Source organism: Chiloscyllium plagiosum, unplaced genomic scaffold (assembly GCF_037043375.1).
Source record: "Chiloscyllium plagiosum isolate Xiang-an unplaced genomic scaffold, Cpla_swu_hap1 HiC_scaffold_5, whole genome shotgun sequence".
In the NCBI taxonomy this organism is placed as follows: Eukaryota; Metazoa; Chordata; class Chondrichthyes; order Orectolobiformes; family Hemiscylliidae; genus Chiloscyllium; species Chiloscyllium plagiosum.
Genome location: NW_028270143.1, coordinates 28,381,839 through 28,406,421, shown reverse-complemented (window position 1 = coordinate 28,406,421; position 24,583 = coordinate 28,381,839). Strand labels below are relative to the sequence as shown.

General features: G+C 39.7%; 1 protein-coding gene across 4 annotated transcripts in view; it reads right to left on the bottom strand.

Annotated features, from left to right (window-relative positions):
* cdk6 (cyclin dependent kinase 6) overlaps positions 1-23,985 on the bottom strand; it is a 240,870-nt gene extending 216,885 nt beyond the window's left edge. Inside the window, exons 1-2 of one of the 4 annotated variants that reach the window (XM_043689700.2) lie at positions 23,905-23,985; positions 21,430-21,743 (exon numbers count right to left, since the gene is read on the bottom strand). In XM_043689700.2, the coding sequence (XP_043545635.2) occupies positions 21,430-21,698 (269 nt within the window). In that variant the 5' untranslated portion in view covers positions 21,699-21,743; positions 23,905-23,985. Of the gene's footprint in view, positions 1-21,429; positions 21,744-22,002; positions 22,284-22,857; positions 22,968-23,904 lie in introns of those variants that run through there. The other 3 variants (XM_043689697.2, XM_043689699.2, XM_087987042.1) reach the window with 3 other exon arrangements.
* Positions 23,986-24,583: the final 598 nt, after the last annotated feature.

Below are 24,583 nucleotides of genomic sequence, written 5' to 3'. Positions count from 1 at the left end.
TTTCAGTTTCACATCTAATCAGGATCTCATGATAGATTGGGGTTCTTCACACACATGCTGGAGAATTCAATCTACAATCAGAAAATCTGCAGGCTCACCATGAATTAGCTTCTACAGTTATTTATACAATGGCAGAAATATGTTGCATTTTAATGCTTTCCCAATTAAAATTTTCAGAAGATTTTTGCATTTTAAACTCCTTTCTAGACAAACATGCTAACTTTACTCTCGTCTAACTCCAGGTATCTTGGCAGACAAGAGGTCACTTGGTATCTCAATCCAAATGTGTTGCAAAGCAGATCTTCCATTTTGTTTTAAAGAGTGTACATTTTCCATAAATCTATACATGTATCTGACGTTACCTTCATCAACCTTCTATGTTTAGCCAAAGAGCTAAATCAAATTAGTTACACATGAATTGCCATCAAAAATCCATGGCAGCTTTCTTTAATCAACCCAGCCTTATTCAAGTAATTGTTAATTTTGTCTTCAGTTTTGGATGGGTTACTGAAAAGGAGAGGAACAATCAGATGGCGACGACAGTGATATTACGCTATGGGACAGCTATTCCAGAGACCTAGGCTTCTGGTCTTGGGGACAAGGGTTTGAATCCTGCTGCAGATAATGGTGCAATTTTAATTCAATTAGTAAGTCTGGAATCAAAAGCAAGTCCAATGTTGACTATAAAACCACTGACATTTTTTTTCTGCTGCAATGACAATGTTCCTGTCTCTGAGCCCGGAGGTCTGGTTTCAAGTCCCACCTACTCTAGAGGCATGTAATAACATCTGAGCAGGTTGATTAGAATATATCTAGGAGTGACCACTGCACAGTTCTTGGAGATTATATCTCACCTTCACATGGAGTATACACTTCATTGTGTTGGGTAGCACGGCCACCATGCCAAATGCAATTGATTTCAGCATATCCAACAACTCGAGCCTGGATATCCAAAGTTCTGTGAGCCATTGGCAGTAGGAGTACAATATGCAACCTCAATCTGTCACCTCAGAGTCCAGCATAACCCACTCTACTGGTTCAAAGTAGTGTGTCAACTTGATGAAGCACACAAGTTCCAAGCAGCATAAGCAAATGAGGGAGCTAAGAAACTCAACAATTAACAGATTAGTTCTAAATTCTGAACACCCAGTTACATGCAGTCATGAAAGTCAGTGGACAATGAAACAACTCATTGGTGGCTCCTCAAATATACCCATCCTTGACAGTGTGGAAGTCTAGCAAATCAGCATAAAGAACAAAAAGTAAAGGTTCTGTATCCATCTTTAGCTAGAATTGCCAAGTAGATAATCCAACTCAGCACAAGGTCCCCAGCATCACAGATGTTATTCTTCAGTCAATTTGATTCAATCCACGTTACAGCAACAAACGGCATAAGTCAAAGGAACAATCCAGCAATATTAGTGAATACTCATGTTCCAGAACCAGCCATGCACCTTGCCTTTTCCACTGTGGTTAAAACACTGGCATTTACCTGGAAATGTGCAAAATTATCCAGATATGACTTGCTCACAAAGTAAAACAGGACAAATCGAACCCAGCTAATTACCACCCCAGTATATCCACAATCATCAGAAAATTTATGCAAGGTGTCATTGATATTGCCACACAATCCACTTTCTCCACAATAACTTGTTTAATAATGATTTGGACCTGGTGTTGTGAGATTTTTAACTTTGTTTAATAATGTTCACTTTGTGGTACACCAAACCAATTCAACCCCTGACAAAACTCAAACTCAAGAAGGGAAGTGAGGGTAACTGCCTTTGACATCAGGACAGTATATCAACCAGAGAGTGGTGAGCCTATAGAATTCATTGCCACGGAGTGCAGTGGAGGCCGGGACGTTAAACGCCTTCAAGGCAGAGATTGATACATTCTTCATCTCGCAAGGAATTAAGGGATATGGGGAGTGTGTAGGTAAGTGGTGTTGCAATGCCCATCAGCCATGTTGAATGGCAGAGTGGAGTCGATGGGCTGAATGGCCTTTCTTCTACTCCTATGTCTTATGTTCTTGTTTCAACTTCCTTGGAGAGATCACATTTTGGGTCCAAATTAGCTTCCCTTTCCCATTCCTTTTGCTAACAATTTCCTATTTACCTATTAGCAAAATACTTTATTATCAGTCTTTTCCCATACTCTTTTAGTTAGACATCACTATCAAAAAACAAAGCTAAACATCACACAATACCAGGTTATAGTCTAACAGGTTTAGTTGGAAGCTCTAGTTTTCAGAGCACTGCTCCTTCATCAGATGGTAAGGAGCAGCACTCTGAAAACTAGTCATAGAGATGTACAGCACGGAAATAGACCCTGCAGTCCAACCCGTCCATGCTGACCAGATATCCCAACCCAATCTAGTCCCACCTGCCAGCACCCAGCCCATATCCCTCAAAGCCCTTCCTAATCATAAACCCATCCAAATGTTGCAATTGTACTAACCTCCACCACTTCCTCTGGCAGCTCATTCCATACGCATACCAACCACCATGAAAAAGTTGCCCATTAGGTCTCTTTCATATCTTTCCCCTCTCACCCTAAACCTATGCCTTCTAATTCTAGACTCCCCCAGGCCAGGGAAAAGACTTTGCCTATTTATCAAATCCATGCCCCTCATGATTTTGTACACATCTATAAGGTCACCCCTCAGCCTCCGACGCTCCAAGGAAAACAGCCCCAGCCTATTCAACCTCTCCCTATAGTTCAAATCCTCCAACCCTGGCAACATCCTTGTAAGTCTTTTCTGAACTCTTTCAAGTTTCACATCATCTTTCCAGCAGGAAGGAGACCAGAATTGCACGCAATATTCCAACAGTGGCCTAATCAATGTCTTTTATAGCCGCAACATGACCTCCCAACTCTTGTATACAATACTCTGACCAATCAAGGAAAGCATACCAAATGCCTTCTTCACTATCCTATCTACCTGCGATTCTACTTTCAAGGAGCTATGAACCTGCACTCCAAGGTCTCTTTGTTCAGCAACATTCCCTAGGACCTTACCATTAAGTGTATAAGTCCTGCTAAGATTTGCTTTCCCAAAATGCTGTACCTCGCATTTATCTGAATTAAACTCCATCTGCTACTTCTCAGCCCATTGGCCCATCTGGTCCAGATCCAGTGTAATCCCAGGTAATTTTCTTCGCTGTCCACTACACTTCCAATTTTGGTGTCAACTGCAAACTTACTAACTATACGTCAGTTAAACCTGTTGGACTATTGTGTTAAACCTGGTATTGTGTGATTTTTAAACTTTGTACACCCCAGTCCAACACTGGCATCTCCAAATCGTTAAATAGCAACTTATACTTCTGGTGATAATTGAAAGAACAGCAAATCAATGAAATGTTCAAAAAGCATCCATAAACAAATCAAGAGTTAAGATTATGTATGACAAGGTACTTTCATAATTCATATGTTTAAGGCATATCCAACATTTAATTTAAGGGTTGAGTTCTTAAAAATTAAAAAATGAATACTCATAGGTTGCTAAAAAACTGGACTACATGCAACTCGATTAATCTTTACTTAAAACAGATTAGAATTATATATTTTCATCAGCCTGTTCAGATATGTTATGACACAAATCTGGAACAGATGGGACTTGAACACTGACCTCCAGGCTCAGAAATAGAGACATAACCACCTCAACACAGCAGCCCTTTAAGGGGTTAGAGTCAACGCCGCAAAAACAATAAACAAGCTTACTTAGCTTTGTAGCTGATCCAATTGGTCCAATAGGATTGCAGTTTTCCCCAATAGAGATAAAAAGTATTCTTGAATTTTTTCCTGATCAAAAAGCTTTGGAGCCAACTGATCAACAAGGAAACTTCAAGTATCCACATACTTTGCAGGTCAAAGGTCAGGTTTGGAAAAGGCAGGTGATCTTGGATTTGATTTTTATTTGAGACATCACATTGCTGTGGGGCTACATTGCAAGGTTTATCTCCTCCTCTGGGTTTACCTATGTTTTCTCTCATGGAACCATGCAGTTGAAGCCTGGAAGTAGATTTGAGACAATAAGGGAGAGAAACCGAATCTGCCCAAGGCTGGTGATCAGTAGCCGACGGCCATTAGACACCAGAAGCTTCTCATTTTGGAGTCACGTAGCAAGAAAATGGCGATGTCCATACCCAAGGGTTTCACAATTGTGAGAAGCTTAAAAGAACGTATGAGGCTCTCTGAGCCTTATGCTGGTGGTGGGCCTCCCCAAACAAACCCTTCCTTCAAGGATAATTAGAACATTGAAAAGAATTAAAAGTGAATTTCTGAAGTGGCACATCTTGGTTTGGTCCAAAGGGACGTGAAGGGAACACTCAATCCAAAGTTCTAAAGTTTAGGGCAACTCTGGCATTGAAATAAAAATAGAACAGCAAGTTTTAAACAGAAAGTGTTTATGAAATATAATGCTGTTAATAACGCTTACTTTGTTCAACTCTTTACACAAAAGGTTTTTGCTAAAAATGTGAAGTATTTATTTGCAATTCTTGCAGTTCACTACTGGTGATTAAATATTTAAAGGGTGACTAGTCTCAACTGAGATCCTAACAGGAGATAACATAAAACTAAAAGGAAAAGCACATTTTTTAAAAAAAAGAAAAGCATAGATGCTGGTAAATAGGAAAGATGCAAGGAGCAGGAATAGGAAACAAAGCAGATTGTCTTAGTGACAGAAAGGGAGTATTGTAAGAAACTTGCAAGGGCTACAAAATCAATGCAAAAAGTATGTTTACAATTAAATTAGAGAAAAAAGGTCAGACACAATGTAGGGCCCTCAAAAACTGATGGTAATACTGTCAATAAAAATAAAGAAATGATGACTACTTTGCATCTGAACTCTCAGTTCAGGAAGAGGTCAGTATGCCAGACATCCCAAGGAAACAATTACTAAATCAAGGGTAGACTCAACAAAATTACTGTAACAAAGTTACCACTTATAGAAAAAAGGAATGAAGCTAAAATGCAACATATTAGATAGTTTCTTGATAGAGTTTGAAGGCAAACAGGTGAATACTGCAGGTGCCTAAAATGTAATTTTGAAATCTCTCTCATTTCCAGAAGTGAGAAACTTGTGATTGTCTTGGTTGAAAGCTAATGGAGGAAAATTGCAAAGAGGCCAAAATTAAGAGGAGGATAATTGAACACTGACAATTTTCATCTGAGCTGAGAGTCAGCCTTATGTATTTGGTTGAATATTTTGAATAGATGGCTGACATATTGGACAGAGAAATGTCAACTGTTACTTATATGGATTTCCAGAAAACATTTAATAAAGATAGTCAAATTATGGTAGTTAAACTTTAAACTAATATTATTCAAATCAAATTATTGATCCAGTTAGGAAACTGGTTAAACAGAATGAGGCAAGGGATAGGGATAATGAGCACGTACTCTGGTTGCCAGAATGCGAAATTCCAAAGTATTTGTGGTCTGAAGGTGGGTCACCGGACCTGAAATGTTAACTCACTTCTCTCCACAGATGCTGCCAGACCTGCTGCGTTTTTCCAGCCATTTCTGTTTTTGTTTCCAAAGCATTGGTGCTGCGCTTTCAATTATTTACTGACTTAATGGAATAGAAACTTACATATCCAAATCTGACAATGATTCAAAGATAGCTAGTATTGTGAGTAATATACACAAAGTTAAGAGACATGGATTAAGTAAATTAAAAAGAAATGGTCTGGAAACTGAGCAAATATAAGGACTAAAGTCGACAGATCAAGGTACATTCTGAATGGTGAAAAATTAGAAATGGTGGAAGTTCAAAGAAACTTGGGGTTTGAGGTATACGATTAAAAAAAGTGTTCTGGGAAAGGTATGCGAGAATGATCAAAACAGCTAATGAACACTGTTGTATCTAGAAAAATACAATACAGAAGGAAAGATTCATGCTTCAGCTGTACAAAAACCTGGATAAACCACACCTGGAGTACAACAGTTCTTTGTACCATACACAAAAGAGGACGCCTTGAGCATAGTGTAACCCTATTAGGATAAAACTTGGACTCAAAAGAAATCTAATCTAAAACTGCAAGAAATTGCGCAAACTGTTGCTGTATTTTCTAGACTCCAGAAAGTTAAGGGGAGATTTGATTGATGTTTTCAGGACTTTAAAAGGAGACCAAACTGAGCAGATTGGAACAAAGTAATTCCATTGATTAGGAAATGGTCGGAACTAGAAAGCATAGCTAGAGTTTCAGGAGTCAAAACTGCAAAAAGGTTGATAGTTTCTCCACATGGCAAATGAAGCTGAATTAATTGTTAGCTCCAAAATGGAGATGCATGATTTTCTGTTAGACAAAACTATTAAAGAATATAGGACAACAAGGGTATAAGGAGTTCGGTAAACAGTGGCATGACAGGTTCAAGGAGTTAACTGATCCACCCCTGTTCTTGTATTATTTAACTCTTGATTTCCAACTGATCTCTGCCAAGTGCAGTGAAGCTCCTAATGCATATAATTACTTTCAGGGAACATGGCCATGATTAGGTTTCCTCTCTCGATCATCATGCCCTGATCCCTACAGTAACACATACGTGAATGCCAGATGAAAACATGACAAGGTTTTTGATATATTATCTAGAGTTACATACGAGAAAATCCCACCTCAGGCGACTTTCTGTGGAGTTTGCACATTCTCCCAGTGACAGCGTTTCCTCTGGGTGCTCCGGTTTCCTCCCACATTCCAAAGATGTGCAGGTTAGGTGAAATGGCCATGCTAAATTGTCCGTAGTGTTAGGTGAAAGGGTGAATGTAGGGGAATGGGTCTGGGTGGGTTGCGTTTCGGCGGGTCGCGCTTCGGCGGGTCGGTGTGGACTTGTTGGGCCGAAGAGCTTGTTTACACGCTGTAAGTAATCTAATCTAAAATTGAACTCCAACTGTACCCCAATAAGAAGCAATACTTGAAAACGGAGTACATTCAAATGTGAATAGAATCATACAATGCATCTCTTTCACAAAGCACTGATCTTTTAAATATTAAAATTATATCTTTCAATCCCTTCCTTATTGCTAACTTGGATGTTCTGTTGACTCTCTCCACAGATGCTGCCAGATCTGCTCAGCTTTTCCAGAAATCTATTTTTCTGATTTGTAGCATCTGCAGTTCTTTTCATTTTGATAATGACAAGGATGTTATGTTTCAATTAATCAGGACACTGGTGGCCCCACATCTTGAAGACTGTACGCAGCTTTGGTCTCATTAAGGAAAAATATAAAAGCATTTGAGGTGGTTCAGAGGAGGTTTGCTAAGTTAATACCTAGAATGAGTAGATTGTCTTATGAGGATAGGTTGGACAGCTAGATGTATTTCCATTGGAGTTCAAAAAAAAAAGGCAGGATTGACATGACTGAAATGTCCAAGAGCTTGAATGGTTTTAATGAGTTGGATCTGGATGTGGAAAGAATGTTTCCTCCTGTGGGTGAGTCCAGAACTACGGGACACTTTTTTTTTTAAAAAGAAAAAAGGGGGGGGGGGGGGAGGTGGGGGAATGAATATATGTGAAACTTTGGAAGTCTCTGCCTCAGAAAATCCAGTGATTTCGCTTCTAAGACAGATGGAAAGATTCTTCAAAGGAATCAATGAATATTGCGGAAAGATTGGAATGTAGAATTCAAAATGTAAACAGTTCAGCATGGGAAATCATGTCTAACAAACTTGATTGAGTTTTTGAGAAAGTAGCAAAGAGGATTGATGAGGGCAGAGTGGTTGATGTGACCTATATGGATTTCAGTAAGGTGTTTGACAAGGTTCCCCATGGGAGATTGATTAGCAAGGTTAGATCTCACGGAATACAGGGAGAACTAGCCATTTGGATACAGAACTGGCTCAAAGGTAGAAGTCAGAGGGTGGTGGTGGAGGATTGTTTTTCAGACTGGAGGCCTGTGACCAGTGGAGTGCCACAAGGATTGGTGCTGGGCCCTCTACTTTTTGTCATTAACATAAATGATTTGGATGCGAGCATAAGAGGTACAGTTAGTAAGTTTGCAGATTATACCAAAATTGGAAGTGTAGTGGACAACAAAAAGGGTTACCTCAGATAATAACAGTATCGTGACCAGATGGGCCAATGGGCTGAGAAATGGCAGATGGAGTTTAATTCAGAAATGCGAGGTGTTGCATTTTGGGAAAGCAAATCTTAGCAGGACGTATACACGTTATGGCAAGGTCCTAGGAGTGTTGATGAACAAAGAGACCTTGGACTGCAGGTTCATAGCTCCTTGAAAGTGGAACCGCAGGTAGACAGGATAGTGAAGGCAGCGTTTGGCATGCTTTCCTTTATTGGTCAGAGTATTGAGCACAGGAGTTGGGAAGTCATATTGCGGCTGTACAGGACATTGGTTAGGCCACTGTTGGAATATTGCGTGCAATTCTGGTCTTCTTTCTATCGGAAGGATGTTGTGAAACTTGAAAGGGTTCAGAAAAGATTTACAAGGATGTTGCCAGGGTTGGAGGATCTGAGCTATGGGGAGAGGCTAAACAGGCTGGGGCTATTTTCCCTGGAGCGTTGGAGGCTGAGGGGTGACCTTATAGGGGTTTACAAAATTATGAGGTGCATGTAGCGGGTAAATAGACAAAATCTTTTCCCTGGGGTCAGGGAGTCCAGAACTAGAAGGCATAGGTTTATGGTGAGAGGGGAAAGATATAAGAGACCTAAGGGGCAACTTTTTCCACACAGAGGGTGGTACGGGTATGGAATGAGCTGCCAGAGGAAGTGTTGGAGGCTGGTACAATTGCAACATTTAAGAGGCATTTGGATGGGTATGTGAATAGGAGTTTGGAGGGATATGGGCCAGGTGCTGACAGGTGGGACTAGATTGGGTTGGGATATCTGGTCGGCATGGACAGGTTGGACCGAAGGGTCTGTTTCCATGCTGTACATCTCAATGACTATGATCTTACTGAATGGCACAGCAGGTTTGAGGGGTTAAATGGTCGAATTCTGCTCTTCTTTTGGTGTGCTCATTTGTAAACGAATACATGGAACTGGTTTGACTGTTATAGAAATAATTTCTGATATTAGTTGAAAGCTTTAATAAGATTGCAGTTTTCTTATCAATTGTAGATTAACTATGATTCGGTACATAATTATTTGTGTTTTTCAGGAGTTCAAAATCACTTTGCTTTCATCTTGCAAGGATAAATACAATCCAAAATAACTCAAGTAACTTTAAGAAAAAAAATAACTTATGCATAAAAGATTGGTTTCTAGGGATGTTTTTAACAGTTACATAATGTGTTTAAATAAAATACATGGGTATTTTTGTACACTACCTTTATTGCTCTGACCTAATAACAAAACAAACGTAAAGTAACTTGTTCCCATCAAAATAACCTCCCTTTATTTATTTTCACCTGATCCATCCAGCAACTAAAGTTCATAAAACAATCTAATCTCAGGCATTCACCAACAATTCTTTACCTATGATGCAAGAGTACAGTCTGGACTATTGTTTGTATCTCCTTGGTGGCACACAATGTATTGAAAGTCAAATTTGCATCTCAACTCTGTCTATGCACCAAACTGGAAACATTCTAATGTGTTACAATAACAGGGTTTTGGTTTGCTTAAAAAGACCAAAGAAAACACTAAAATTATTAACTTCCATCAGTACCAATAGATGAAAAAAAGAGAGCTACAGAAAAGGATGCTGATAATGAAGTGGTGTTAAAAAGGGAAAATGCTAGAAATACTCAGCAGGTCAGGCAACATCTGTGGCAAGAGAACTAGAGTTTTTGGTAAAGGGTCTTTCTTCAAAACTTTGTTGTTTGCTTGCATTGACTGATTTTCTTGCCATTAGGAAGACAATATGGTATCCATGTTCCAAAAAGATTCATGGTGTCATTTTTTTTTTTCAAATGTTGGATCAAACATTTTTGTTAAGCCAGGCATTCTTTACATGCAACTAGGTAGTTGCTAAAATACTTGCTGAACATTAAAATCATTTACAGCTGGTACATAAATATTAGGATAACAAAATAGTTTGTTGTAAAACAGTAACAAAGCAATAACAGCAAAGTTAATAAAGCACAAAGGGTGTTTAACAGTATAGCCTAAAGCCATGATTTATTAAATGCTTGATGCACCATTTGGCTTGTGCCATGCTTCAGAAGCTACACTGAGCTGTTCAGTTTTCAATGCAATTCACTTGTACTTGAAACAAGTATCATGATAGAAAATTCAATCTTGTGTTACAAGATTGGTGATAAGAACTTGTCTTATTTCATTTAATTCATTGTGTTTTACAAGGGAAAGTACTTTGCAAAAATGAGGTTTAAAATTTGTATAGCTAAGTCTTAGTCTTTCTTCACAGAGAGTGGCATTGCTAATCAGGGATAGTATCACAGCTGCATAAAGGGAGGTTGTCAAGGAGTGTTTGTTTACTGAGTCAGTATGGGTGCAAGCCAGAAACAGCAAAGAAGCAGTCGCTTTATTGGGAGTTTTCTACAGACTCACCCAACAGCAACAGAGACACTGAGAAGCAGATTGGGAGGCAGATTTTGGATTGGTGTGGAAGTAACAGGGTTGTTGTCCTGGGTGACTTTAACTTCCCTAATATTGATTGAAACCTCCTTAGTTCAAATAGTTTGGATGGAGCAATTTTTGTCAGGTGTGTCCAGGAAGGATTCCTCACTCAAATATGTAGATATGCTGACTAGAGGGGAGGCCATATTGGATTTGGTGCTTGGCAACGAACCAGGCCAGGTGTCAGATCTCTCGATGGGAAGGCATTTCAGTAATAGTGATCACAACTCCCTGACCTTTACTATAGTCATGGACAGTGATAGGAGCAGACGCTATCAGAAAGTATATAATTGGGGAAGGGGGAATTACAATGCTAGGAGGCAGCAACTGGGGCGCCTACATTGAGAACGGATGTTGTCAGGAAAAAGCACAACAGAAATGTGGAGGTTCTTTTGGGAGCACTTGCTGAGAGTGCTGGATAGCTTTGTCCCACTGGAAGCAAGAAAGAGATAGTAGGATGAAGGAACCTTGGGTAACAAGGGATGTGGAATATCGTCAAGAAGAAGAAGGAAGCTTACTTAAGGTTGAGGGCTCTAGAGGGTTAAAAGGTAGCCAGGAAGGAACTGAAGAATGGACTTAGGAGAGCTAGAAGGCAGCATGAAAAAGCTTTAATGGGTAGGATTAAGGAAAACCCTAAAGCATTCTACACTTACGTGAGGAACAAGAGGATGGCCAGAGTGATACAAGAGGGAACTTGTGCCTGGAATCAGACAAGGTAGGGGAGATTCTTAAATGAATACTTTAATTCAGTATTCACTACTGAGAGGGACCTTGTTGTTTGTGAGGACAGCATGAAACAAGCTGACATGCTGGAACAGATTGATGTTAAGGAGGAGGATATACCCAAGGTTACTACAGGAAGAAATTGCCATGTCTTTAGCGAAGATCTTTGCATCCTCACTGTCCACTTGAGTTGTGCGGGATGATTGGAGGGTAGTAAATGTTATCCCCTTGTTCAGGAAACAGTATAGGGATAATCCTGGGAATTACAGACCAGTCAGTCTTATGTCTGCAGTGGGTAAGTTATTGGAGAGGATTCTGAGAGACAGGATTTATGATTACTTGGAAAACTACAGTCTGATTAGAAATAATCAGCATGGCTTTGTGAGGGGCAGGTCATGGTGTACATGGATTTTAGGAAGGAATTTGAGAAGGTTTCCCAAGGTAGGGTCATTCAGAACGTAAGGAGGCAAAGGATACAGGGAAATTTGGCTGTCTGGAAACAGAATTGGCTGGCCAATAGAAGACAGAGGGGGTAGTAGACGGAAAGTATTCAACCTGGAGCTCAGTGACCAGTGGTGTTCCTCAGGGATCTGTTCTGGGCTTTCTGCTCTGTGATTTTTATAAATGATTTGGATGAGGAGCTGGAAGGTTTATTAGTAAGTTTGCTTATGACAAAGGTTGGTGGAGCGGTGGATAGTGCGGGATGTTGACAGGATACAGAGCTGGGCTGATAAGTGGCAGATGGAGTTTAACTAGGAAAAGTGTGAAGTGATTCATTTTGGAAGGTTGAATTTGAATGCAGAATACAGGGTCAAAGGCAGGATTCCTGGCAGTGGAGAGGCACAGACGGATGTTGGGGTCCACGTCCATAGATCCCACCAAGTTGATAGGGTTGTTAAAAAGGCGAATGGTGTGTTGGCTTTCATTAGCCGGGGGATTGAGTTTAAAAGCTGCAAGGTTATGCTGCAGTGTATAGAGCCTCGTTAGACCACACTTGGAATATCGTCTTCAGTTCTGGTTGCCTCGTTATAGGATGTGAAAGCTTTAGAGAGGGTGCAGAGGAGATTTACCAGGATGCTGCCTGGACTGGAGGGCATGTCTTATGAAGAAAGGTTGAGGGAGATCAGGCTTTTCCCACTGGAGAGAAGGAGGATGAGAGGTGACTTGATAGAGGCAAATAAGATAAAAGGCATAGACAGAGTGAATAGTCAGAGACATCACAAGGGGGCGTAATTTTAAGGTGACTGGAGAAAGGTTTAGGGGAGATGTCATAGGCATGTTCTTTACATGGCAAGTGCTTGGTGCGTGGAATGCACTACCAGCAGCGATAGCACAGTCAGATACATTAGGTTCATTTAAGCAACTCTTGAATAGGCACATGGATGATAGTAAAATGAAGTATACCTCGGTTAGTTTGATCGTAGAGGTGCATAAAAGGTCAGCACAACATCAAAGGCTCAAGGGCCTGTGCTGTGCTGTTCTATGTTCTTTTAAATTAGAGAATCAACTATCTTACAAGAACAGAAGTATTTATCATGTAATTAACAAAGTAGTAGAGCTCTGCTACAGTGCAGCTATATTCAACATGATGTAGTTGAGTTCCTCTTTTTGTTGCTGGTAAACATCTTTTGAAGGGACTGCTTTATATTTAAGAAATGGGCATTTATAAAAATTAGATCAACTTAAACAGGGAATTTGAGAGAGAGTCACAAACAGAAACTGCAGATATCCACTTATTAATTAAAAAAAAACGAAATAAGGAGGGGGAGTTGAAAATCTAGCATCATGTGCTCACTTAGCGTCACAAGACCTAGTTGGTTTATCTTTCTGTAACAAGTTAGAGACTAATTTCAAGGTGTCCCAAAGAAACTGGAAAATGCAACAAAATGCTTTTCCAAAACATGCTGGTTCATTTGAATTCCAAGATAAATTTACATCCCTGAAACACAATGATTGGAGCAATAATATAAAATGGATGAATCAGCAGCTCATTTCACATCTCTCAACTTTCATTTCCATTGCTGTCAATATTTTCTGTTTTGTTTTACAACTGTGACATCATCTGAACATGCAACAAAACATGAAACATACTCGTCTCAAATCTTTACAGCAGTACTATTATTACATTAATATTTATACAGCATTCTTTTGGATGCACCCTTTATCACTGCACCGTAAGTCTTAAGATACTTTTAGAGAAATGCATTATGCAACATTGTAAACTGCATACAAGCTGTTAATGACAAATTTTATGATCATTTTAACAATAACAATTTCACTCTGCTTCACTCACATTGAGCCATCACACTATGCAGAACAGAGAAACAAATCAAAAATTATAATGGACAGTAATATTGGAAATAATCGAAAGAAAAATGAACTCCCTTTACGTTTTTTAAGAAATGATTTGGATAATATGTCACAGAGCTGTAAAATAATTTTGCAATTCAAATTAAATAGCCTTATAGAAACGTGAAAGCTAATTCAGGACACAGTTTTAATTTTCATTTGTACTGTAGATAAAGATTCAGCTATATGTGCTTGTTATCTTAGCATTGCACCCAGCATAAAAAAAACACATTTTTTTAAAAAAACTAATTAAATACAAACTAGGTCAACAATGATTTATGGGAGACAACAAGCACTGCAGATGTTGGAGATCAGAGTTGAAGAGTGTGGTGCTGGAAGAGCACAGCCGGTCAGGGGGCATCAGAGGAGCAGGCGAATTAACATTTTGAGCATAGGCTCTTCATCAGGAATTCATCAACATGGCAGTGCTTTTCCAGCACCATACTCTTCGACTACAACAACTTATGCTTAATGCAAATAGCACTGCTGCCAGTACTGTAAGTTATGGACACAATGAACAATATTTAGAGTGGTATATAACTTCACAATTTCTCTCGACTTCAAATACCCAAGAATGCAATGTTAAACATCAGTGCCACATTACCCGAGATGCTTTAACAAGTTCTAACCTTAAAACAGTCTCTTTTTCTACATTTATATCACTTCCATTTTTAAACAACGTACTGCTAACAATCCTCTTTAAAGATCCTGTAAATTCAGTTAATTTGACAAATTCAACAAGTGCAAGTTGCCCTATGTTTCACTTCTGAGCAGTAAGTATTGAAATATAATACCAAACTGCAATAATGTTGATATTGTATATAGAAATGTGACTAAGCCAGTTAGTCCCATGAGCCTGTTCTACAGTTCATCGAGACAATGGTTGATTTGGTATTTCAGGATTCAACTTCAGGTAGCCACCCACTTTTGTCCCACATTCTTTAACAATTCTGGATGTCAAAAGTTAATTAATTGTCTTGAAACTGAACAACTGACAGCATCAAGTGCCGCTTTTGGAGAAGAATTCCAAACTTTGCCACATTTTGCATTACACTGTTATAGTATTCAGCTAGGAAATAACTTATGTAAACATATATCCTGGGGAGCCACACTGACTGCTGCACTATAGTTATTGCAACTTATAACAGTACGGTCACCAGCCACATGGAGAACTAAAAGAAATACATGTCAGAATTTCCAGAATTTTGATTCCATAGTGTGATTATTTCTAACTTATAACTTGGGAGATATGACACCTTGTGTGTCAAAGAGTTTCCTAATTTTACTGTTGAAAGGTCGGGCTCTAACTTTTAGGCCATGTCCCCAATCCTAGGCTTTGTAACCAGCAAAAATAATTTCACTCCATCAACCTCATCAATTCCCCTTAACATCATGAAAAATTAATCAAAATCATCTTTTAAACAAGAAGAATCTCTGGATTTATCCGTGTTCGTGTAACCTCTCCTCAAATGTTAGTCCAATGTTTTTCAAACTTATTTCATTTAAGAATGCCTTTTAAATGAAATAGTGATCATTGACCTCTATCCGACTATAAGAGATAATCATGATAATAAAACTATGAAGTGCTTATGCCCGAAATGTCGATTTCTCTGCTCCTCGGATGCTGCCTAATCTGGTGTGCTTTCCCAGCAACACACTCTCGACCCACGAAAAAGAAAAAGATGCACAAGTTATTTACATAATGGCTTTGGGAAAATTTATATTTTTTGGGAAAATTGATATTAATGAGGTAGGTATGCCTCCCAAGTGTAAAAGTGGTCTGTTTCTGAAAATAATGTGTAAGGGATTGAGTTACTTTATCCAATCAGCACTCTACACTATTGGTGTCTAACCAATCAAAACTGTTAGTAGGATTATTTGATGGATCTTTTAAAAACATTAATAACGTGATATGAATTTAAAAAATAATAATTAAAGGATAATTATAGACAAATGTTCTCCAGACTGGTTTCCACTGGGTAAAATTCAAGCCTAGAAACGTAACAGATAGGAGCAGGAATAGACCATTTGCATTCAAGCCTGCTCTGTCATTCAATATGATTATGGCTGATCATTGAGCTCAATATCCTAATCCCGCTTTCCCCCATATTCCTTGATCTCTTAAGCTACAAATGCTACACCTATCACTGCCCATACATACTTTAAAAACAAGTTATTCCTCCGGGTGCTCCGGTTTCCTCCCACAGTCACAAAGATGTGCGGGTCAGGTGAATTGGCCATGCTAAATTGCCCGTAGTGTTAAGTTAAAAGGGGTAAATGTAGGGGTATGGGTGGGTTGCGCTTCGGCGGGTCGGTGTGGACTTGTTGGGCCGAAGGGCCTGTTTCCACACTAAGTAATCTAATCTAAAAAAAAATTAGCATACCATATGATTGATACAAAGAGCTATTAAATAGTGAATCTTTATTCCTGTCTAGAGCTTTGCAAACATTAGTCGTGGTGCTTAGAATTAGAATGGTTCAAAGTGCTGGGGAAGTTATTAATGTGTTGATAGCATTCAATTTATTTCTATTAAGTTTCAATTTAAGACCTTATTAAGTCACTTATAAAACTTGATGAAGACAGTTTAGGTCTGCAGATTTCCAGAACATTTCAATGGGTATCAATTTACCATTCTAGCAAATCTATGTAGTGTACCAATCAACTCCAAACTTCCTAAGTTGTGGTATCGAGAGCTTCTCATTATACACCAGATGTGGCATAATCAGGGGTAAAATAACACGACTTGAAGCATAATAAGTCGATCCCCTCGTGTCATAGTCCTCTAGATATAAAGGTTAGCATTCCGGGAGCCTTTTGACTACATACTTAAGTTGCAGACATTTTAATCATCTATGTAGCTGGTCATTCCAAAACATGCTCACCCCTCTCCACCCTCAACCATTCCCTCACTGTAACCCCATGCCTTCGGATTTTCATTATTTCTAGATTTTCACCACTTAGAAAATAGCCAGGTCTAATTTTTAAGATTCAAATTGGATAATCTCACATGCCAATAGGTTGAAATGCATTTACTACATTGTGCCCATTCACAATCTATTAATATTGTTGTAATTTTGTGTCTTTATCTTAACTGTATACAATGTCAATCTTTGTATCAAAAGACTTGGTTATGTGACTTTCTCAGTTATGTCATTAATAAATGCAATGAGATCCCAACATGCATCCTTGCAGAACACCACCGGTCACATGCTATCAGAGTACCTGCCAACTGTCCTCACACCCTATGTCTTGCTGCTCAATTTCCTAACCAGATCAATAACTTTAATAAGATTCACCCTTAGTTAACAGTCTCTGCTGAGGGTTTTTAATAAAATACTTCCTAGAACCCATACAAATGACATTCGTAGACTGTCCCCGTAAGGGATCTTATGATACAATGGTAGTTCCCTACCTTTCAGCCAAGAGGCCCAGGTTCAAGTCCCACCTGTTTCAGGGGTGCATAACAGCATCTCTGAACAAATTGATTAGAAAATAAGCTAAAATAAAATTAGAATTTCTCTGTCTGCTATGTCAGTTAATTTTCTCATTTAAAACAAAAATTAAACAGGTTCATCAGACATGGCTTTCCCATCAGAAATCCCTGATGGCTATTTCTGGTCAGCTAAAAATTTACAAAGGGTTCTGTTGCTCTGTCCAGAATGCTAGATGTTCGGATAATTGGTTTATAATTCTCTAGCTTTCCTCATTTTTCGTAGCCATATTACACAATTTAAAGGATCAGTTCTCAAGATTAGAGCAGATCTGATTTTCAACTAAAATACATTAACCTTTATCAACTAGTTTAAACATTAGGTAGAAGGTATTTATCAATTGGAGACTCAATCTCTTTTTAAATACAATGCACACTGAAAGCTAAATGAACAAGTTGGCTTCACATTTCTTCAATGAATTTACAAACATAAAAGTAACTAGAATTTGCTCATTAAATTAATAAGAAAATGCATTTACTTTATTAAATCTACATTGTATATTGTGATAGTGGTTAAATGTAATTGTCAAAGCTAATACAAGTTAAATTTTATTTTCCTCTGATCTTAAATGATCTGCAGATGTCATGTTCATTCAGTAATGTCAGCTGTTCTGAATTGTAATTTTTGAGTAAAAGAACAATAATAAGTTACTGACAAATGCATTACTGCAAGACATCCAATGGTACAATGAATTTGACAAAAATATTTTGCTAAAACAAGTTGTTGAGAGAGCTAGCTGAACATTTGTGTACACTATCTTAGAAAAATAACATAATTGAAATATCTGCATGAAGTATCACAAATATAGTGTAGGTTGCCAAGTGTCGGGTCATATCCAGAGGAGAAGCCTACCAAACATAGAAGCATTCAATCAGGTGTGTGTCTAAGATCACAGAAATGGTTTTTGCTCAATTATGAAGAGTTACCAATTTTTCTCTCATGGCATTACTTGTATACAATCTCTTTACAAAACAGTGCCTCTTCATGCCTACATTATATCTCTAACACTCTTTCTCGATGCTTATTTCCACTCTTCATGTCTTCAAGTTTTTCTTTTGGCTGTCAAAGTATGCTTCCTTTCTTTACAACTCTTTAAGCACTCCATTTATCTTTCAAATACCCTGTGGGCTTTTTTCATTCATTTCCTATCTCTCACTAACTTTGCATTCCTCATATTTTCTTGCTCTATTGCATTTACACAAGTCTTAACATTCTATATCTGACAGACTCTTAATGCTGTAACCTCAACCTGAATGGTTAAAAGATATAAAGAGCATTCAGGGCTGCTGATTTTAGCCCTGGTGAACTTGCTTGTCCTTTCCCAATATTTGCATCTCTCTCCCACTCGCCTCCTATTTGTTCAGGCCAAATACAGATCAACATTCCATGTAATTTAACCAAATAGAATAAACAACAGTCTAAAGTGAACTCCTCCTACACCATGTAGTATAATTTTAACTTTCAATTCATTTTTCTTTGTAAACCAGTAAGATTGTTTGGGTGGGATGCTCTTCAGAGGATTGGTGTGGACTCGATAGGCTGAATGGCCTGTTTCCACACCATGGGAATTCTATGATTCGATATAACCACAAATCCAATTACCTCCAGAACTGAACTCTGAAATTACTTGGGAGCTCTGAGATCAAGGAGGAAGTCAACCCAGATCCAAAAAATGTGTCAGCCATGGTTCAGTTGGTAGCATATCCCCTGTTGACTCAGAAGGTTGGAGTGTCGATTACATCAACTGGATGACAACTGAGCACTATAAGATTCTTGCACCCTCGGAAGCGTTACATCAATGTCCCATCTTTGTTAAGTTGGACATAAAATCCTACCACACTTGAAAAATAGCAGGAGACATGACCCCATTGTTCAATGTTTATTCTTCAACCAACATCACTAAACCAGATTATTTGATCATTACCTTATGGCTGTTTTTCGATCCATGCAACAAATTATTGCCCTGTTTCCTATATTACATTAGTGCCTATACTTTATGTTTAAGTGGCTGTAGATCCAAAGATCATGAAAGTTGCAACGTAAGTGCGCATTCTTCTTTCTTTTAGAATGAAAACTAAGCATGCTATTTCCTCAGAACTGCTGGAAATACAATATGATTTCCTATATTCACTATTAATACAGAGATAAAATAAATTAGGTGTACATTTTTGCTCCAAGCAAGCAGAATACTTGTGCATAATTCCACAGGTATACTGTATATTGTAATCAATTTTGCATATAAAGTAATTCTGTACGTTTCAAAAGACTTCTTTCCCTTCGACTGGGCTCTTCCCTTTCATTTTGAAAGAGTAACTATTTTGCCAGGAAGATATATCAACTCCTATTATAATAAGATGAAGGCGAAGACTGAATGAGACCCATTTACTATGACTTAATGTTTAAGTGATGACTGTCCTCAATATGATTTGCATCAAATCCCATATTTCCAGACAAATAAAAATTGGTTCATCATGCACTTAACGAAAATTTTGTCTCTTTAAATTTGCAGAAAATAACTTCTGCTTAGATTATGTAAAGACAAAAGTGAAAATTTAAGAATTAACACTTTTTTCAGCAAATAAAAATAAATGGTGAAAGGAAGTGAAGTACATTTTTCAATTTAGAATAGATGATGAGTCAATAGAAGGTTATGTCATTTGCAATGAAATGAGCCATTACAAAATAGGCATTTCACAAGGAGAGCCAAAAACTGTTTTATGCACTCTCCACCCCCCAAAAAAATCTCTTGGCAGTAGGAGTTTCCAACTTCTGGCTGCAAGTGAAAATGAAAACGTCTATTCTAGAAGTGACTTAAGGTGGTTTCTATAATTAAATTAAAATCCAAATGTGCATTCAAAAGGTAACAACTACTCTGCAGCTGAATGCAAATGACATGAAATGAGGAAAACCGCCAACAAAAGAAGCTTTGGTGCTTCTGCCTTACAGTAAGAATTGAAGGGAGACTGAAACAAAGAAATGTTAACAATCATCCCATACGTACACAAAACGTTTCCAAAAAAAGGCCTTTCTAAACTAAAATACTCAGTACGAGTCCCTAAAATTAGGACTTTTGGGGAAATTCCCTAAATAGCTATGTCAGCTAAAATTAATCTTATCTTTGGCAATTACTCATTTACGTATTTTTTTGTGCATGCTGCGTTACAGGACGATAAAAGGTGGCACTTTGTCCTGCTGGAAATTCTTGTGAATAGGAGGCCAGATTGACAGTAAGGCTAGGTATGAAAGCAGACGGGATGGAAGCAGCCCTCCCCAAAGCGGACGGGAAAGGGAGAAGCGGCGCCTTCCCGCTCACTTCTCGCGCTTAATTACGCGAGACCTTCAGCAGCCCCCGGTTTCCGAATGCCCTTTAAATTAGCACCACGCGTCCATCCCTCCTGCAATTATTATTCCGGAGTTCTGAAGTAAATTAAACTTCGGAAAAAGACCGCCGACCCCCCGAGAGTCACCAAGAGTTCTTGTGTGACGGAGAATCAGAAACTTGTTGCATTTTCACCTAATTTGCACAAAACGTTCTCCATGTCACAGCATTAACTTTGTGTTTTCTGGACTCGTGCACTGCCTGAAATGATGCGGGCAGGCACTTTTAAATTGTTGGCCTTTAGGTATTTTGAATGGGGGGGGGGGGGTTGCAATAAACGTCCTTTGTAAAAAAAATATAGAAATTACATCCAAGTACTTATACCCCGAATATCAAATAGCGCGCGTGCAAATGATCTGAATTAGTGAAGCATGAAATTTAAATTATGACATTTTAAATTAGAACTCGAATGGGCAAATCACCCATACTCTCCCAAGATATTTCTAAAATGTTTAAACCAGTGCATCTTACAGAGCAGGTTGGAATAACTCTTCCGTACTTGACCAGGATGCTTATTTTATTGGTGCTTTTTCAATAAATGCCTGCTAGAGGAAGCGCAGCGTTTCTGTGGGTGGGACTGATTAACATTTTTGATGCTTTCGCACCTGACTGACCACACGACACGGTTTGACTTTTCCACCAGTGAATGAATATATGTGTGTGTGTGTGTGTGTGTGCGTGCATTCAAATACAAATCTCACACAACTCGAGGTCCTTTCACAAACAAATCCCAGGTTTGCTCCAGGCTGGGAAGTGATACATGTTGAAGGTGTGACTTTAAACTCTATTCCGCACCCCCCCCCCCCCCCTCACGGGTTGTGGAGATTGAGTTTCCCCAGTACCATTAGGGGTGGTGGGTGAGGGGAGGGTGCAGCATTAAAGAAGGTGGTGAAGTTACCCCACCCCAAGTTTAGTTGTCAGTGTCTCCCTCTCGTCCTCACCTGACCACGTTGGGATGCTCGAAGGACTCGAGTTGCCTCAGTACAGCCACCTCCCGGATGGTGGAGAGGGGCATCCCTTCCTCGCCGGTCTGAACTCGCACTTTCTTCAGAGCCACGAAGCGACCTTCGTTGTTCCTGTCTCTGGCCTTGTAGACCTTGCCGTACGCCCCCTCCCCGATCTCGGCCACCGGCTCGTAGCGGTCGGAGAAACTCGCCTCTTTCCCCTCCATGGCGCCGGCTCCGGATCCCCGCGCTGCCCCTTCACACATCAGACGGAAACAAGTTTGGGGACAGGAGAGTCGGGCCAATCACATCTGGAAAGCGAAGAGAATGAGCGGCTGATGAATGATTGTTTTCTACTCACCCCCCCAAAAAAACCCCACAAAACGATTAAAGAAAAAGCGGGGAGTTGAGATGAAAATGCATGGTCAGCTAGTGGGTTTTTTTTTTAAGAAAAGAAAAAAATCTCTTCCACCCCCCTCCCTCCTTCCTTCCTTTCTGGTTTTAAGCAACACTTGAGTTAGTCGAGTTGACAGAAAGTTAATGGGTCCAGTCATGAGGGCGACGCTCTACCATTGAGAGTTTCGCAGAGATGCCTCGAAAGCTCGGTTCCCAGCGAGGCGACATGGGTTAATGGGGCGAAGCAGCTGCAGCCCTCCCCCGGGTATGCACAGAGACACACACACACTCTGTCTCCCGCTCACTGCAGCCGCCGACCGGGATCCCAACTTTCCAAAGCATGCGCACAGCGACCACCTTCAACACGTGCTGCTGGCTAAAGATTGTGTACAAAACAAATATTGCAGTTCAAACTAACATCCCCAGCCAGACAGCCGCCAGCTTAAACAAACCAGCTCCCCGGCGCAGCTTTGAGCACCTCAACTCCCACCCTTTACTTCTCCCCATTCTGGAGTTTATTTTCAATCAATCACTCTGCCTTTAGTTTTAATCGTCCGGGGGTGGACTTAGCGTCTGAATTCCTCCTACCCCCCCCCCCCCCCCCTCCCCTCCCCAACAAAATGAAAAATTCCTGCAGGATTTTATCCGCCACGGGACTGGGGAAAACGGACAGCCTTTCCGCTGCCCCTCTATAAATAAAAACAGGTACAAAGAAAGAAAGGCTTTCGTTTCCCCCGTCACCGAGACTTGACAGCCGGCTCTCCAGTGCCGACGGTTCCTGGGATTTTTGGCAGTGCTGTGTGTGGGGGGGGGGACTGTGTGGTACAGGACAAACGCTGAAATCAGGGGAACAATACATTTATCAGCAAGCATGGGCTGTCTCACCCATTGCATTTGTCACCCAGAATATTTATGAGAGTCAAGGTCCCACGTTGAAAACACCACGCCGCTTTAAATATATTTTACACTACATATGTATATTTAATACGCTGTCGAAAATCCAAGAGTTATTGAATTAAAACAATATACCTGATTCTGAGCATGCATTGAGATCACCCACTGAGACGCAGCTTCGGTTATTACAGCTATGGCCAAGCTCAAGCCCTGCCCTTTTATATAAAAATAGTTTAAAAAAAACCCACAGTCGAGTGTACAATGTGACAGACAGCCCTGATCCCAACAGACTGGGCCACACAGGTAGATGCACACTTTATAGCGTGTGAACGGGGAAATCCATGGTGGGGGGGGGAGCGGTTGGAGTGGAGGAGAGATTGCAATTCGCGCAAAAGTTTTTTTAAAAATCGGCGCAGACCATGTAATCTGCAGAACTTGTCGAGTAAATATACCTTTCTTTGCCGAACAGAACAGTATATATACATGTGTGTGTAGAAATCCTGAAAGGAAAGTGTCTGTCTCCACCACCCCCCGCCTCTTTCTTTTTTTATCCCGAGGATTTCGTTCCCCTCTAGCCCTTGTCAGAGAAAGAGAGAGCAGCGGTGCTGCTTTTTCTTTCCCATGACGCCTGAATGTGACCCCCCTTCAGCAGTTGACACAGAGCATCAACATTTCCGCATTCCTCAAACAACAAAGGCGAAACGCCGCCTGCCCTTTTTCTCTTCCCAACTCACTCATTCACTTTCTCTCTCTCTCTCTTGCACTCTCCGCTCAATGAACCTTTCGTTTCTCACTGTCAAGTTCCAACAGCCCCGAAAGGAAAAGAAACATGCATAAGTCTACACAACGCAAAATAATCTTCCTCTCCCCTCCCACCCCCTCGCCTCTCCTCGCCACCAACCACCAACACACTTTCTCCTCATTAAAAAAGAAAAAAAAACACTCCAATCCTGTTTCCTGGATCACAACATGCTAACGGTTCAGCTCAGTTAACTTTTGGAAAAGTTAAGCCAGTTAAATCCTTGGCTAATGTCCCGCTGGATTCCGACCCTTTTGTTCCATTTGCTAACAAAAAGTATTGGAATCGAACGATATATTAGCAGTCACGATCGTGAACTTGCAAAGTTCAGAATAATGCCAACAACAATCAAAAGTGATATAAAGTTCACGATGTATACGTACCGCATATCCTGTTACTTCCAATTCATTTGCCCTTGTCAATGTTGCCAGCTACGAACCTGAAAAGTGTAGTTTTTTTTTTCCCTTGCCCCCGAAAGTGATGTGAAAGTAACCAGTTTAAACGCTACGCGGATAGTCAGTAAACAGGGGCAGAACTAAACTTACAACACAACGTTTACTTTCTTCAAACCATACGTCCAAAGGGTCTATCATAAAGCAACTCTTTTACCCACAATACTTAAAGGATTATGTTTCAGAACATCAGCGGTAAACTGCACACATATAATGTAAATTTAGCTTACTCTGGAAGAAAGATTGAGCATTTTTCTAAGTTCAAACACTGCAGTTCATTACTCAATTTACATGAACACTCAAATCTTTAAGATTATTGAGGCCAAACTGCACTAATCAAGTGGGGCCACAGCGGGGTAAAACATCAATACCTGCATTGAAAATCTAGAACTTGTTTAAAAGTTGCTCCATTCCAGGAAATATGAATCGGTTTATTTCTCCTAAAAAAAACCCCCTTTGAAGATTGCTCATTTGTGTGTCATGATGATTTATATGTGTATATAGTCAGAAACAAGATTCCAGCCTGACCCTACTGTTGCAGTAATTCAAAATAATCAACAGTTTAGAGATCAGCTGAATCTACGCCTTTTTGAAAGATGCATTGGTAACT